The sequence below is a fragment of the Podarcis filfolensis genome (genome assembly GCF_964270895.1).
Source record: "Podarcis filfolensis genome assembly, chromosome: 3".
Classification (NCBI taxonomy): domain Eukaryota; kingdom Metazoa; phylum Chordata; class Lepidosauria; order Squamata; family Lacertidae; genus Podarcis; species Podarcis filfolensis.
In genome coordinates, this window is record NC_139606.1 from 42213998 (window position 1) to 42231234 (window position 17237).

At 42.0% G+C, this 17237-nt stretch overlaps 2 protein-coding genes across 6 annotated transcripts in view; one reads left to right on the forward strand and one right to left on the reverse strand.

Annotated features, from left to right (window-relative positions):
* The window catches only part of ME1 (malic enzyme 1), a 113743-nt gene extending 112414 nt beyond the window's left edge, over positions 1 to 1329 (reverse strand). Inside the window, exon 1 of the mRNA XM_083608236.1 lies at positions 642 to 1329. Coding sequence (XP_083464362.1) covers positions 642 to 749 — 108 coding nt within the window. The 5' untranslated portion in view covers positions 750 to 1329. The remainder of the gene's footprint in view (positions 1 to 641) is intronic.
* Positions 1 to 17237, forward strand: part of PRSS35 (serine protease 35) — a 152821-nt gene that overhangs the window by 109408 nt on the left and 26176 nt on the right. Inside the window, exon 3 of one of the 5 annotated variants that reach the window (XR_014546816.1) lies at positions 10617 to 11382. The exons of the other annotated variants lie outside the window; for them this stretch is intronic. The gene's annotated coding sequence lies outside the window, so the exon portion shown is untranslated. Of the gene's footprint in view, positions 1 to 10616; positions 11383 to 17237 lie in introns of those variants that run through there. 5 annotated transcript variants of the gene reach the window in all.

The following is a 17237-nucleotide window of genomic DNA, read 5'->3' on the forward strand; positions in this document are numbered from 1 at the left end:
TTTGACCAGTGTGTTTTTGTATGTGTGTTGTGTGTGTGTATGAGTGTGTGTGTTTGCACAGATTATAAGGCATAAGCAAACAGCAGCACCGCGCCATGTCCAGCTTGCATTTGAACATGAGATGGGGAGTGAAAAGATTAAAGGGACGAATAACTCGGCATAAAACTCCCCGGGGACTCCAGCGTGGGTTTGGGCTTTCGCGCGCGGAGAGAGGAGGGTGTTTTGCTGCTCCGCTTCGCTTCCTCTCCCTACGGCTGCAGGAAAAGGCGAGAGCCGAGCGCTGGGGCGGAGCCAAGGCAGAAAAGGCCAACCGGCTCGGTTACAGCGACGGAGAGGGAGAGCGAGCGTGGAGGGGGGAAAACAACAACACCAACAAACCTCCCTCCGCCGGCAAAAACTTCCCGGCGCTGCGTTTGCAAGCCCTGCAAACTGCCTGGGAAGCCCAGCCCACTGAACCGAGCACGATTCACTTCCGAGGGAGAGGGGGGAATATATATATTTATCTCGTGCAAAAAGGGTGTGGGGTGGCGGGAGGATGTGTAAGTTGACGCCGGTCCCCTCACGGCTTTTTCGCGCCTCCTCGTTAACCGACCCTCCGACACACACACACATACCCCACAGGCCGACTCCATTTAAGGTACCTTATTGAGAGAGGGGTCCCTCAACACCTCGCAGCCCCTCTTCTGGGTCCACACGGGGGGCAGGTCTTCCCCCTTACAGGGGGGACTCCTGGCGGCGGCGCCTTCCATCCCTGGGGTCAGTCAGTCAGTCAACGGGAGGCGGGAAGGAAGGGCGGTTGGCCGGGCGGTTGGTGGTGACGCCTGTTGCTCGTGCTGGGCGCTCACTTGTGGCTGCTGCTGCTGCTGCTGCCTCCTCCTGTGCCTGCGGACGCCTCTTGGGAGGACAGGCTGTGGGGGAGAGGAGGAGGAAGGAGGAAAGAGGAGGAGAAGAATTGCCTTCACAAGCCGCCTCCTCGCAGGGGTCAGCGGGGCACGGAAAGCCGCTGAGTCACGCTGAGGGCGCGGGGGAGGCTGGGCGTGGGGGGCTGTAAGGCAAATCGGGTCGGGTCAGCTCAGAAAGACAGGCGTAGCCTGTGAGGGTATGTGGTAAAGGAGGCCTCTCTCCCTCCCATCCACCTCCTCGCCCGTTTGTGGCAACGCACTGCTGCTGGCCCCCTTTTGGACATGCACCGAAATCAAGTGGCGAGGCCTCGCCGGGGCTAGGCCCATCTCAGGCAGGGGTTTTGATTCCTGCCACATGAGGTCAATGCCAACAGCATGCGCTGGGAGCACGGTTTGCAGGCAGAAGGTTCCAGGGTCAGCCCCTTCATGTAGCTCCTACTTGGGGAGAGAGGAGTCTCCTAGACTGGCGCTTGTTGTGGGATCATGCAAGTTTGCTTCTTTATTTGTTTTTCAGCATCAATGCCACATCAAAGGTATCAAAATGGTAGCGCACACACACACCCCATGCTGGTTAACAGGAGTGCCAACTTGGCCCCATGGGTGCCAGTGCATAGCCCTGGCACCGGAATTTGTGGGTATCTGCCTCCTTCATGGGTGCTGTGACACCCAGGGCCCCACAGAGTTGGCACCTATGCTGGTGCCAACTGCTGTGAAAAATCAGATCGTTTAAAAAAACAACAGTTGCCAACATCTGTTCTGTGGTATCTGAAAGATCTGTTCAGATATTATGGGCTTCCACACAGGACCCTGTTAACAATCAATTAAATATCACAAAAACAGCAGCAGCAGTTGTTTTTTAACAGATTTTTCTAAATCCAATTAAATTGGGGGTGAGGAAATGTGGATATTGCAAAAAAAAAAAAAACCCAACCGTGCATCCTCACCCCACTCCACAGTCTCTTTCAACTTGTGATTCCCAGCGTCATGAATTTACGCATCTCTTCCATGAATTGGTCTAATCCTTTTCTAAAGCCATTCAAATTTCTAGCTATCACTACTTCATAAGGGGTGTGTGGATCCATAGTTTAATAACTATGTACTGTGCAAAGAAGTACTTGCTTCTGACTATCCGGAATCTTACAACATTCAGTACAGAAGTATTTTGAGACAGAGCAATGTACTTTAATAATAATTTTGTTGTTGTTGTTTAGTCGTTTAGTCGTGTCCGACTCTTCGTGACCCCATGGACCAGAGCACGCCATGCACTCCTTTCTTCCACTGTCTCCCGCAGTTTGGTCAGACTCATGTTTGTAGCTTCGAGAACACTGTCCAACCATCTCGTCCTGTCGTCCCCTTCTCCTTGTGCCCTCCATCTTTCCCAACATCAGGGTCTTTTCCAGGGAGTTTTCTCTTCTCATGAGGTGGCCAAAGTATTGGAGCCTCAGCTTCACGATCTGTCCTTCCAGTGAGCACTCAGGGCTGATTTCCTTCAGAATGGATGCGTTTGATCTTCTTGCAGTCCATGGGACTCTCAAGAGTCTCCTCCAGCACCATAATTCAAAAGCATCAATTCTTCGGCGATCAGCCTTCTTTATGGTCCAGCTCTCACTTCCATACATCACTACTGGGAAAACCATGGCTTTAACTATACGGACCTTTGTTGGCAATGTGATGTCTCTGCTTTTTAAGATACTGTCTAGGTTTGCCATCGCCTTTCTCCCAAGGAGCAGGCGTCTTTTAATTTCGTGACTGCTGTCACCATCTGCAGTGATCATGGAGCCCAAGAAAGTAAAATCTCTCACTGCCTTCATTTCTTCCCCTTCTATTTGCCAGGAGGTGATGGGCCCAGTGGCCATGATCTTCGTTTTTTTGATGTTGAGCTTCAGACCATATTTTGCACTCTCCTCTTTCACCCTCATTAAAAGGTTCTTTAATTCCTCCTCACTTTCTGCCATCAAGGTTGTGTCATCTGCATATCTGAGGTTGTTGATATTTCTTCCAGCAATCTTAATTCCGGCTTGGGATTCATCCAGCCCAGCCTTTCACATGATTAATTTAATAAAAATTAATTGGCTTTTATTCACACCCTGAATGTGGAAAACATTGGTCCTTTATGAATTGCCTGTAAATACACTTTCATAATAGTACAATGATGTTTCTGTGTAAATTGAGCAATTTCTGATTAGCATTAGCAAAGAAGAAGGAAAGTATTGATGGATTTAGCGTTTCTACAGAATAGATTTGCATTTTGATAAAGTGTCTTACCTGTTTGGCACTTTCTTAAGAGAACAGCATCGGCAGCAACGTGAGACACTAAGAATGCTTCCGGAGAGCTGTGTGTCCCAGTGACAGTGGTGCTTCTACAAGTGACCAGCAAGCTTAGTCAGCAAGCCTGACACCCTCAGGCCACACAAGGACAGTGTGAGTGCCCACGCTCATCACTGCCAGTCCACTGATAGTAGCAGCAAATGGTTTGTATCTGCAGCATGAGGAAAACAGGAGAGCAGCAGACAGCTGGAAACAATCTTGTGCAATCATCAGATGCAGTAATTGAATCTTGTATTCCAGGAATGGGAAACCTGTGGCCCTCCAGATGTTCTTGGACTTGAGATGCTGTCATCCCAAGCCAACACGGACATAGGTCAAGGACTGATGGGATTTGTAGTCCAGCAACATCTGGAGGTTCCTGTTGTACCCAGAAATTTTGCTGCTTATCCATTGAGCCATGAAAATCAAAGGCAGCTGACCATATCAAGTTCTTTGCACTGTTGTTCATATGCTATCAAACATTTCCTGCATCAGCACATTGTACAGACTTTAACCTTTAAGTATAATAAAACAAAGTGTTTTCTCTTTTTTATGACAGTGTTTTCAGACAATTTTGCACAGTTCTGCACAAATATATCTGCAGACCCAGACCACAGCTGTCCTGAGCAGCCCCTCTGGTATTCACCTGCATTCCTAATAGGTCCAGGAATTTGTCTACATAGATTTCTTCTGAATAATGGCTTCTACATTATTAATCCTGCAATGTCAATTCAAGTGTAATATATAATAGCAATAAAAGCTAATCTTCCTCAGGGGAGCTAATGTTAAAAAGTGGTTACATAAAGTAAGAAGAAACCATACCCAACATCACCAAATATCCTCAAAGGTGCTATGTTAAGCTACTGCAAGGCCCAGAATTAGGGAAGCAGATGACATATCAGGAACCAGAATTGAGACCTCCCGACTCACCAGTGTTGCACCACCAGTAAGGCACCTTGAGGGTACTTTAGCCACAAGAAAGCTAGTAGGCTGGCACATTTCTGAGGCTGCATGCTTACCTGGGAGCAAGTCTTATTGAACTCCATGGGACTTTCTTCTAAGTAGTCATGTGTAGGATTGCACTCACTATTCCATGTCTAAAAACTTGATTAGACTTTTTTATTATTAAAGGGGGCGTTGTATCAGGCAGTTAGCATGGCTGACAGGTGCAAAATGAAAAGCATGAGATACTGTTACTGCTATACCTGACCATTTTCCAGACAAAGTTGAATGCAAAGGAAAGCAGATGTTCCTTACACTTCTGCCTACGTTTTAGGAAAATACCACTTTTCCAAAACTCAAACCACACTTCTCTAGTGACAGCCTAAAAAGGTCCCCTGAGATTAAACTACTTTTCCTTTCTCCTAATTTTTTCTCTCATAGAAAAGAAATGGCTATCCCATACGATCTTGGCCTACAGTTTTCAGACCGTATCTCCCTGTGTGAGTTCCCATAGCAGCTGTGGTCTGCAGGTTAGGCCTTGCCCCAAGTGCCTCTGCTTTCAGAGGTAAGCGCACTGTGAAGACTCACCCAAGTTTCACAGGGTTACTAGCAATAAAAGGATAGTAGAAATAATGGAATTCAGAATGGGACAACTGCTTTTCCTAAGAGCAGTATAGCAGATCTTTTCAAATGCAACATCCTCTTGATTATTATTTGTTGCATGGCTGTGGAATAACCTTCCCCCACATCAAGATGGAAACAAGGAGAAATTAGGATGAGTTAAATCTGTGGGACTGTGTAGGCAGTCACTGGAGAGATGAATAATCCTGAGTTGGCCATAGAGACGTGCTTGTAGAATGTTTTGCTTTTTAATATTTAGCCACTTTGCATTAGGCATGATAAACAATAGTTCTTTTAATTATATAATGTAGCAACCCTAAAATCATGCTTTCATATTATGTTTCATGCAACTTTTTCAGAACAGCAGAATATATTTTAAAAGAAATAAATAAAAGAAATGGGTTTCATGGGAAATGGTCCTTGTAAAACAACAATACATTTGTCTTTCTTTAAGAGCAAGATTTGTACAAGACCTTTACAACATTCCTTTGGACTTTTAATTTGAGCAGTGTTAAATGTCTTTAATCTTTCTGTGTTGACCTTATTATGTCAGTGAAGCTGAAAGTCTATACTTACTAAAATATAAACTTTCATAATGAAGCAAGTCAGGATATGTATTCTACATATTCTAGCCACCTGAGGAACAATACTTGAGTAATATTGTTTGCATTTGCTTGTAAAGAATAAATACTCGAAAAGAAATAAAGTTGCACTTGCTTGTATCAAGAATAAATACTTGAAAAGAAATAAAGTAGCATGGAGGCTACCAAAAATAGGCATGTTCTTTGCCTTACCTCACCCTAGAAGTGTTTTAAAGAAATAATAATTTATATTTCAACCTTAAATACCATTTACAAAGAAGGACTGAGCTCAGTTGTGGTTTACTTCCAAATTAAGTGAATTAAGTAGAGACTTAGATCCACCCCCACACTTTTTTTTTGTTTTATTATTATTATTTAGTAAGTTATTTGTGGGTTTGGGGTTTTGTTTGTTTTGCTGTGATACTATCTCACTTCATAGTTAAGGAGTCCAATGACTTTAAACTAAAAGTCATTCTTATGCAATCCTGAGGCTGCTCAATCAGGATTTGGATGCCTTTTCCTGCCAAATAGCTGTGCTGGTTCATCTTGTTTGCCTTGTTTTGAAGGAAACTCGACTACCAGCTGACAGGGGATGGGGGAGCTTGTCTTGCTACTTTGGCAGTACAATTTCCATTATATGGAACAAGATAAAAATAGGTCTCCAAAATGGTTACTGATAACCATTTACCCCCATGATGACTTACTTGTTTACTTGGTATGGAAAACTGGTTTCCAAAGGCATTTTATGACACCTGGTTTCCATACAGTATTTTGCTTGGGTGCAAGTGGATAAAAATAATCCTGCCATACACTTAGGTCTTGCTTCTCATATGGTATCATGTACACTGTGGTAAATAACCTTAGGATTAATGGTTGTTTATGGTCACTCAGTATTATGACCTGCTTTTGCAAACTCCCAAATTAAGTTTTGCTCTCTTTGCGCTCCAAAATAACATCAGCTAACAAAGATAAGAGTATAGAGATCTTCAGCTTCTAGTACCAGTCATGCACATGCAGATACATTTCTTATGAAATTTAATATATTTGTTTACTGCACACCCATAATCTGGATAATCCTTTGATACATAATGTGATGTGTAAACTAGCACATGAAAAGAATACTCAGTAATAACATAAGAACGTAATTACAGCCTGGTGGATCAGGCCAATGGTTAATTAACACATATTTACAGCTGCATCTAGATGGAGAGGTCCAGAGCATTCACATCACAAGAGAGTCCTTTGTTGCCTTCCTGAGAGCAGCCAGCCCAGCTCCACAAGCACATCAATCAATATACTGCCCGTACCTCGTGGTGATGGCTTCCTCAGCCCCGCATGGTGTTTAGCCCACTTCCTGCTTCTTCCCAGAAACCCTTGCCAAAGCGCAAATTCCCCTTCCACTTAAATCACCGTTGGCTGTAACCCTGGCAACGCCTGAATTTCTCACCATTCAGAGAATTGGCAGGAGCATAACAATACAACTGTTCCATTTGTCCTTTACATGCTTCTTGTCACTAATTTTGCATGCACTGCTGTTTTATGGTTCAAGGCCTCTATTCTACAGTGACATTTGTTCCCAGCATCTTGCACACCCAGAGGTAAGGCACCCACCTCCTTCGCTCCAGTGTATGACCACCTGACATTCTTAGTGTGGAATATGAACCCTGGGTTGCTCCCCGCCCCCGCCCCCCCCCCCCCCAGAGACAATATAAGGCAGAAGGGGATTTCAACTGGATTACTTCATACTGGACCAGAGGATTACTTTCCAAGAAACTCGCACAAGCTAAGTAAATAGGCATAGGATCAAGCTGCAGAAGATATAGGAGTTTAAAAACATCTAACTGTGAAAAGGGTTTAAAAGGACAAGCAGAATTCTTTTTAAAGCTAATAAAAATGAGAGGAAACTAGAAGGGAAAATCCCCACCCTGCTTTCCCTTTAAAACCTTTTTCATAGGGTAGCTCGCTGAAAAAAGGACAAGGCCTTCTACTTTTTATCCTTGATCTATGTTTAACCTGCTCCCACCCTATGTATGTGTTTTGACTGACTTATTTATCTGCATCATTTGAGAGGGATGAAACCATTACTAAACTGAATATGTACCTCTAGTTGTTTTGCTTATGAGTTCAGCTCAGGAGCCAAAAATTTGCTATGTTCTGTAGTGGCACCCAGTAAGTGTACTGTATGTAATTTGCATGGTTTCCTTACCAGGCAGAAGACCTTCTCGGTAGTGGTGCCCACCCTGTGAAATGCCCTTCCATCAAGAAGATAAGTAACAGCCTTTAGAAGACATCTGGTGTCAGCCCTGTATAGGGAAGTTTTTAATGTTTAATGTTTTATTATGTTTTTGTATGTGCTGGAAGCCGCCCAGAGTGGCTGGGGCAAGCCAGTCAGATGGGTGGGGTACAAATATTATTATTATTATTATTATTATTATTATTATTATTATTATTATTATTATTATTTTATTACTACTACTACTAGGACTATTATTATTCACGGCCTAGGACCCTTGCACCTACGGGACCGCCTCTCCCGGTATGCCCCATGGAGAGCCTCAAGGTCCATAAATAGCAACACCCTAGAGGTCCTGGGCCCTAAGAAAGTTAGCTTAGCCTCAACCAGAGCCAGGGCCTTTTCAACACTGGCTCCGGCCTGGTGGAACGTTCTGCCTCATGAGACCAGGGCCCTGCAGGATCTGATCTCTTTCCGCAGGGCCTGCAAGACAGAGTTGTTCCGCCTGGCCTTTGGCTTGGAGTCAATTTGATTCCCTCCCCCTCTTTCTTTTTTCCTTTCTCCTCCCATGATGAGGCTGCATTTTAATCACGTTTTTAAAGTTGTATTTCAATCAACTTGTTTTTATTATTGGTTGTTAGCTGTCCTCAGCCCGGCCTTGGCTGGGGAGGGCGGGGTATAAATAAAATTTGTTGTTGTTGTTGTTGTTGTTGTTGTTGTTGTTGTTGTTGATACTACTACTACTACCTATGTAATCTGCAATTTGATGCTATCCATGTTTTACCCAGAAGGTACAGAACTCAATTGTAAGTGTGCATAGGCTTGCACCTGTAGAGTCTTAGTAATCCCATGGATTGACCACTCTTTAAAAAACGGAATCTGCAGCTTGATTTGGAGACACTAGCTGGTGATAATCCTTTTCTCAACACTGTGAAAAGCTTCACCCATCAGCTGAGCAATTGAACTGAGCAGATTAGCAGTGTTGCAATATCAAGAAACCTATGATCATGCACAACCTTATCCAAACCTAACAACTGGCACTTGGCTAACACTGTTCCTATTTGAAGTATTTCACAAGCATGTAATAATTCCATGGTGGAAAGCAATTTGTAATGTACTGAGTTCTGCACCTCAAGAGGCTACACCCAGGATTACAGATAGAAAAAATTTCAAGTGTTTTGTGCAATGGAGAGGCACAGGCTTGCATCATACACTAAGGTTATCAGATGTCCCCGTTTCTACTAATCAGTCCCCATACAAAATCAATTGAAGTTGAAAAGTGCCCACAGATTCACTGAAATCTGGTAACCTTACCATAAACTGAAGTTATTTTTGACATTTCCCTATTAGTAGTTCCTACAGCAGATATCCAAACTGCTGAGTTTTAAACAGATGTTTGCCTTGTGAGCTGCTGATCAGGAAGTAGCCTTTGTACACAAAAAGAGTCTTTATTCATGTGTACAGGAGTATTGCTAAGTACTTAAAGGAGTTAGGGCACATGTCCATAACACAAATTGTGTATGCTATTTTATATCTGTAAATAAGATTTTATTGTACTAGCCAAAGGCCATGACAAAGCTGCTATTTCAATTGCACAATTGTCTCTAGTCAAACTAATGCGGAAGGTGGCATGGGTAAGTGTCACTTTACAGAGCTGCTCCAGACAACCTGTTTATTCAGCATTCATCCTAATTTGCTTACACAAATATTAGCAGTGGAAGACTAGAATTGTGTCCAGCCTTTCAGTATTTTGCAGGGACAGAAGCAAGTGCATAAAGGGCTTTATCGCCCTAGCACAACAAATCCACTTTTAAATAAAAGTTGACTTTTTGCAGTTGGGAAAGTGACAGAGAGATGAATTGAAAAGTGAGGGATCAGCAAATGAAAACATGTAAGCAACCTGCAAGCAAATGAATGCTCACGGTCATATAACTCCTTTCAAACAAATCAAAATGTATGCTCAATAAAGACTGGATCTAATCTAACTTCTGCATAAATTTGACTGTTCAATAAGTACGTCATTCGAAAGAGTGTGGTCTTTATTTTTATTTTTTTTATGGGGCAGTTATTGACAATGAATATCTTGCATTCCTCCCAGTTTGCTTGTGGGTATCCATGTGCAACCCAGTTCACACTTAATGCTTCTTGATGTAGTTGTGGGAACTCATGAGGCCAATGCCAATGACCGCAGAGAAATGGCAAAATGGCCCCCAAATGGTGAAAAAAATAAACCTCATTATACTATGTGCAAAGACTTCATAACATATCAAGAGCACACAGTATCTTTAGAGTTTAAAAATGTACCACAGGGATACAGACCCTGCCACCGCTGTTGAGATACACAACCTTTTATTTTAAACGGTATGTAAATAGAACACCCATGCTGAATGGTGTAGGCAAGATAATGAGTGAAGTGGTTGAAATCAATTTCATTTCAAGAGAATTTAAATTTCCATGCATAGCTGAATCAAGAAAACACATTAATGCTAGTTGAGATAATTTCCAACTCTTCTAAGGAGGCCCAGGAGAACATATTAATGGGGTTGTAAAGGAAACAAACCAGAAGTTGGCCAAGATACAGGGTGTGGAGACCTCTAGAGCTGTCTCGTATTTGTACACATGAAAGAAAAAGCACACCGCCATGCAAATCTGTGTGGGAACATACCATCAGTGCACAGGCAACCTTTAGTTACTTTAAACATTTATTTCTCAACCAACATATTTAACTGAGGCATATGTGCAGTACAAGCACCTTTCACAAGGTGTAATTATTTGTGTTAAACAAATGCAATGCAAATAATACTCAAACTTTTTTTCCTAGTTGAGCTATAGTGATGTGTATGTGTTTAATCTCCTGCATGATTCTAGACCTGTGTTGGTGGGACTTGTTATGTGAGAAATCCAGTTGCCAAGTGTGTGTGTGTTTTATGGCACATCATGGCTAAAATACTATAATACTAATAACTTCTGTATTGTATTTATTATCTACTATATATTTTGGAAAGTAGTTTGTCTGCTTCTTCCCTATAGGTTTGGCCACCTCTTGAGAGATCATTGCCAAACTCCGCACGAGGGTTCCTGAGATGGATATCACTAAATTTGACATGATGGTTTCAGCTTGTGTCAATTTGGACAGCTCTGAATATACTATTGCCCAATTTAGCATGACTGTTCGAACCTGCACTAATTTGAATGCCACTTGAGATATCATCTCTAAACTCTACATGAGAGTTCCCATGGTGAAGGTGGCAGTCTTGGTGCAGGGGGTGGGGGCGGCATGCGTGTGTGCACACACACAGGCCTAAAACTCACAATTTACACTATCCATTTAAAAATCACAGTATTTTTTGGTTTCTTTGAATTTCTGGGCAGCGCTGAGCACTTCCTGTTAGCATAATATATATTATAAAATTGCACATAGTTCAGTGTTTCTAAAGCAGTGGCCCTCCAGATGTTGTTGAACTCCCAAAGCCCACCAGCCATTTCTAAACCCAGGCTGGAGAATCCATGACCCTCCTTTGCTGGTTGAGGCTTATGGGAGTTGTAGTCCAGTAACCCTGAGGGACACAGGTTCCCTGCCCCAATATATCGCAACACTATATTCTTCAGAGGGCTATTTCCAGGCTCACAGTATGGTAACTTTGCATTTGTCCTCAGAGAACAAGACAAATGTTACCGAAATATTTATGGTGATTATATTTTACAGTGGGAGCTGCCAGATCCCAAGGGACATGGACTTTTTGTACTCTTAAGTTCTTAAGTATAATTGCCAACTAAAATAAAAAATAAAATTTTATGCTGGTCTGTCCCTGTGCTGTCAACAGAAATGAGAAGTGCAGGCCCTCATCCACAAGGAAATCCGGAATGAGTTATGCTTCATTGTGGCAGGCAGGCCTGGCATTCCACAGCAACACCACTAGGCTGCAAGCACCACATATTGTCAACCCTGGAGATGGCAGCACCACCCTCAACCATAAGAACCCCAGTACATTTTCTCTAAACCCGACCAATGATAAAAAATCACAAATGTACTGGTTTCTCCCCACAGTACAAATGGAATATACATATAAAAAGGATCTAACCAATCACCTCTTGTGGGTGAGGAGACAAGACACTCACCAGCCATTTGAGCTGTCCGCCTAGAGGCACTAGCACTAGAGTAAAACCTCTCCTCCCTCCCAAAAAGGTTTAGATTTGACCCCCACCTAAAGCTCTCACCCAGGAGCAGTTACCTTCCAGTTCCACAACAAACCAGCACAGCTTCCCACCTTGGCTTTCTTGGGCTTCCTCCCAGGATCAGCCTCTTTAAGGAAGGACCACCTGGCCCCTTCTCTGTGATCTTTTCAGCACCACAGGTGGAGCTTTTTATCCACTCAGAGAAAATATACATAATATTTATTTATATCCTGCTTTTAATGGCATTTATGCTGTCTCTGTTGGAATTATTGTTTTTTAATTTGATTTTAACCAGTACACACCTTTTTTATATATAAAAAAGCATTGTTTGTTTGTAAGCCGTATGTTCAATCCTAATATTGTATTCTTTCTTAGTCAGGAGACTGTTGTCCTCTAGATCCTAATGCTCTAAGACAGGAGTCAGCAACCTAAGGCTTATGGGCCAGAAGCGGCCCCCAGAGGTCTTTGACCGGCCCATGAGCAACCCCCAAACTGAGCTGCCCGTTCTCGTGCTGCGCTAAACCGGCACAGCACAGCGCAGGGACTTGCTTCCACTGCGCTGAAAATCACATCTGCACAGATGACAAAAGTCGTGTACGTGCGATGTGGCCCACAGAGGGATCTCCACAGGACTGATCTGGCCCCGGCAAGATAAACCTTGCTGACCCCTGCTCTAAGAAGATGATCATAAGGGAGCACTGCTTTGCAGTATGCATTTCTGCTGCTTGTAACTTTCATTGATGGAGATTCTCCAAAAGAAAAGAAAAGGGGTTTTTTTTTATTCATGTACAGTGGTACCTCAGGTTACAGATGCTTCAGGTTACAGACTCTGCTAACCCAGAAATAGTACCTTGGGTTAAGAACTTTACTTCAGGATGAGAACAGAAATCACGCGGTGGTGGCAGCGGGAGGCCCCATTAGCTAAAGTGGTACCTCAGGTTAAGAACAGTTTCAGGTTAAGAACGGACCTCCAGAATGAATTAAGTTCTTAACCTGAGGTACCACTGTATATGTTTTAGAATATGCTAATATTTTAAACTTTTTACTATCTAGCATTGGACCTCTGCTGAAAGCATGTGACCCGCAAAAATAAAAAATTGTTTGGCTTTGGTAAAACTGGCCCACTGACAACCCTCCAGTTTTAAAGAGATGCTAAAGCAGTACAACGGAATGCTACAAAGTATTGTTAAAAACAACAACAAAGGGTAAAAATGTAAGTTTCACAGACCCACATAGAACAATGTGTGATTTCTTTAACATTAAAGTTCCAATTAGATTTTACTAGGCACAATAAACTAGGCAAGCAATGTGGCCCACTTTACTGAAAAAAATTATCTAAAGCTGGAAATGTTTCTGCTTTTAAAAACACATTATATGTTCCCAATGCAAGTGTGAACTGAAACAGCTTTCAGATCTGCCTCACTTGGATAGCTACAGCACAGCAGCAACAATAACGAACTTTCTTGGAAAGTGCTTGCCTAGCCAGTATATATGCAATTGCAGTATAGCATTATTTAAGCTAACTGCATGTGCAGCAGTTTAAGCAGGTTATGAGAACGGAAAGTCCTTTTGGCTGCAACACATTTCAGAGCTTAGAAGCTTTTTCACAAAAGGCACACTATAAAGGTTTTTGGGGCCAACTTGTCTATAGTTTTCACAATTTGTCTACACAAGTTTCATTATAGTCAATGGCAGCCACACATACAACTACACACTCTTACACAGCATGGACTGAATTTGACCTTACTGTTTGTGCTTTTTTTGGCTCTTGCTCTCTAAATTGAGTTGCTACACTTGAAGCTAAACACGTGTTTTTCTCCCTCCCGCCAGCCCACTGGAAGGTGCAAGCAAATGGCACATATTTACTCCAGCCTTCTCTTCTGGGCTATGCTAGGCCCGTAATGTTAGGCAAAATAATCCAGAATGGCTCAGCTGTCCAATACATCCAAGTGGCTTCTTGAAGCAGCAACGTTTTTAGGGGCTTCTATAAAGCTGCTTCGTTTTAAAGCATTTCTGCACCACTTTACATTTAAAATTTATAATCTCAAAGCAGTTTACAACCCCACTTAAAACAACAAATAAAGCATTACAAAATATAAAAATAAACCATTACCGATGAAGGCTGCATTAAAACAAAAACAAAAACAAAATTTAAAGCAGCGTAATTAACAGAAAAACAAAATATCCTTTTAATCATAAAACCATTACAAATACAAAAATACAATCAAACTCTAATAAGCAAAATCCCTGGCAACTACATAAAATAATTGAAACAGAATACACCCTTAGCAACTAAGATACACCCTTAGCAACTAAATAGATGATCCTCACCCAACCATTTATGACAACACAAATGTCTGGTCTATAAAAATGCATTAAGCACAATTTACAACCAGATCATTCTCCCACCTCTAACTAGGACAATATATACACAGCAGCATAACCGCACCCTCCCTGTGTCTCACCCAGGTAGAGCTGTACTCTCTGCTGGGTCAGTCTCTCACATAGACTGGCATTAAGCAACTTTGAAATGCACAGAACATGGCAACCCAGTCTCTCACTCTGGGCAGCAAAAAAGCAATTGATCCAAGAGATGTACCCAAGACTCTGTTGCAAAGGATGCTGCAACACATGCATGGGCACACAATGTTTGGAAATAATCACACTCCAGGGTGACAGTGCGTGGGATTCTGGGATGCCCCTCTTGGATGGTGTAATGCAGCTGCTTGAGATGCAAAATATATTGGGCCCAAACTGTAGCCCAACCAGAGCTACATCTCACTTCCAAGCAAGTATACTTTGGACTGCAGCCCTACAGAAACATTTTAAGGATTGTCCATTGCATGTCTTCATGCTGGTAGCACAAAAACCAGTGTTTGAAAAATACAACACATCATTATGTATAATGTTTATCCTGCTTTGAGTCTCCCTTGTTTTATTCTAAACAACACATCACAAATTGCTATGACAAAATGCATTTCTAAATTGTGACATAACTTCTGTTTAGAATAAAGAATAGCTTGCACTCATACAAAACTGGGCATAAATTCTACACCTTTGGTTGGACATAGGAATGCTCCTTTGGAACTGAATTTTTAGGATCTGATCCAGTTATTACTTAAACATAAATTCTAGATTGAATTCTCAGTGGTAACTTACCAAGACTACATTTGGCTTCAAATCTTCTGGTATGCTTAAATTGTTCCCATTTACCAGGGACATTTATGTTTTCTGGAGCTGGTCCCTGATATATCATGCCTATTTTATCCTTATTTTTGCTTTTTTGGGATGTCTTGTTAAAACGTTTATTGAAAGTTCTTATTCCCCACTGGGCACATCTTCTCCTTCATGCTTTCCCCATTAACAGCACCATCTTATATATATAAATATCTACTCAAGTAGCTCAGTAGTCTTACACCTAGGTGTTATTGCAGCCTACATCTCCTGAGTGGGAAATATTTACATCTTGGCTCTCATGCACTTGGTGTAAATATAGGTGGATTGTGCATTAAGTCACTGTGCAGGCCACAGCCAGATGTTTCACACACTGAAGCTGCTGGAATACATTTTGAACCGTTGACAATACCGTGGGGCAATTTTTATTTTTCATATCTTCAGTAAACCTTGGCTAGAACTGATGGTTAGCAGGGAGAGACCTTAAGCATGAGCTCAGGGTTCAGACAATATGCTGAACCAAACTCTGGCGTAGCACAGTGAAGGAGTAAAAAAGATAATGGAGGAACAAAGTGCCTGAAAGCTCCCCTTCAGAAGCCCATGTGTTCACTAAGTCCTCCTCTCCTGCCCCTATGTGCCCCCTAAATTTTGCTTTCCCCCAATCCTCTGGAGTAGTTTTGGGCATGGTGTACAGCATGCATGTTGGCAGGCAGGCAGGAGTTTCATTGTGCAAGTGGAAGTCATTCTGGCTGCACAAAGATTTAGTTGAAAACTACTACCCAAGGATCAGAATGAAACAGTTGCATTGATTTATTATTTCAAAATTCACTGGCAACAGAGGAAGAGGAGGAAGGGGGACTCATGCAAGCCTGATGCTTCCTTTGAGCCTATGAATGCTCACCCATATAGCATGAGAATGAGGTGCAGCATTGCCTGCAAACCAGGCCAACCTAATCTAAATTCTAGCATATATGTTTATTCTACTACAGGATTCCAAATAGAACTTTTTTTCTAGTTTGTTTTCCCTTGGCAATATTTCCAACACAGCAGTTTTCCAGGAAACACCTGCCAAATGGTTTTATTTCCTAATGATACCATTTTATCAACAGAACTTCCAGTTATGAGGTGTAACATTGTGACTATAAAGACCTATATTGTTCCAGCAATTAATACCAGTCAGTGGTCTAATTACATAGAATTATGCCTTTATATTTCAGCTTTTTAGAAACCTGATCCCCTAGATAGTCTGAATGTTTTGATGTACTCTTGTATTCCAACACCATTAAATATTTCACACATAGTTTTCACTTGTAAAGTTAGAGAAGTTCCAGCTCTTATACTTTTTTTTTTTGGCAGACTTGAACAATTTAGCAAAATGTCTAGATTTTATAAAGGAGCTGCTTGGCTGCCTAACAAAGTAGAAATGCAAAACCCTTCAGCACTAGGCTATGTTTTTGCTTCCATTTAAATCAGTTTTCTCACTGACTTTTAAGAGAGCACATAGGATCCATTTCATTTGGGACAGAGCTAAGAAACATGGTGTAATACATAGGAAAACCCTGAAGAATGTGGCACTTCATAAAAGTATGCAAAATACCCAGATGCCTGTTGAATGTAATCTGTGGGGTAAAAACGTGGCATATGTTTGCCATGGGCATCATCTCCATACTGCATCAATTCCTGGTAGCAATGCCTTGTCCTTCCTTCTCAACAATTGCACCATGCTATTTAACTTAGGGATCTGGGATCTGGCTACCTTAAAATAGAAGGAAAAGGCATATATGAAGTAACTGGAAGCAGAGCTGATCTGCTTTCAGAAAGGAAGCTAAATGAACAGAAATATAAGCCATTTTCAGATGTTCTACTGATACATAAAACCAATTCATGGTTAGGGATAAGTGAGCTAAGCTATCTCCCTATCATTATGGAGGGTGTATTTCTGAATTGGGATGCGGCTTTATTATTTCTGAACATGCATTTGTGGAGAATCCCCATATTATTTAGAATCTCGGAAGAACCTTGGTCTTCATGCTGAATTTACACACAAATAGATTATGTGAAGAGGGCCACGTAGAAGCTAAATGATTATCAGAGCCAGGGTGAATGTTCTGTTGGACTAATCATCATGATGTGTATTTGCATTTCCGTGCACTTTTAAAAATGCAAATAGCATCTGCAGGACAGGCAGGTGATGATTACTAGAATTGCAACAAATAGGGAGGAGAATTTTAATCCTTTTACCCTCCTGTGGCACAATGAACCAGTGTGTCTGGCTGTTAACCAGAAGGCTGCTGGTTCGAG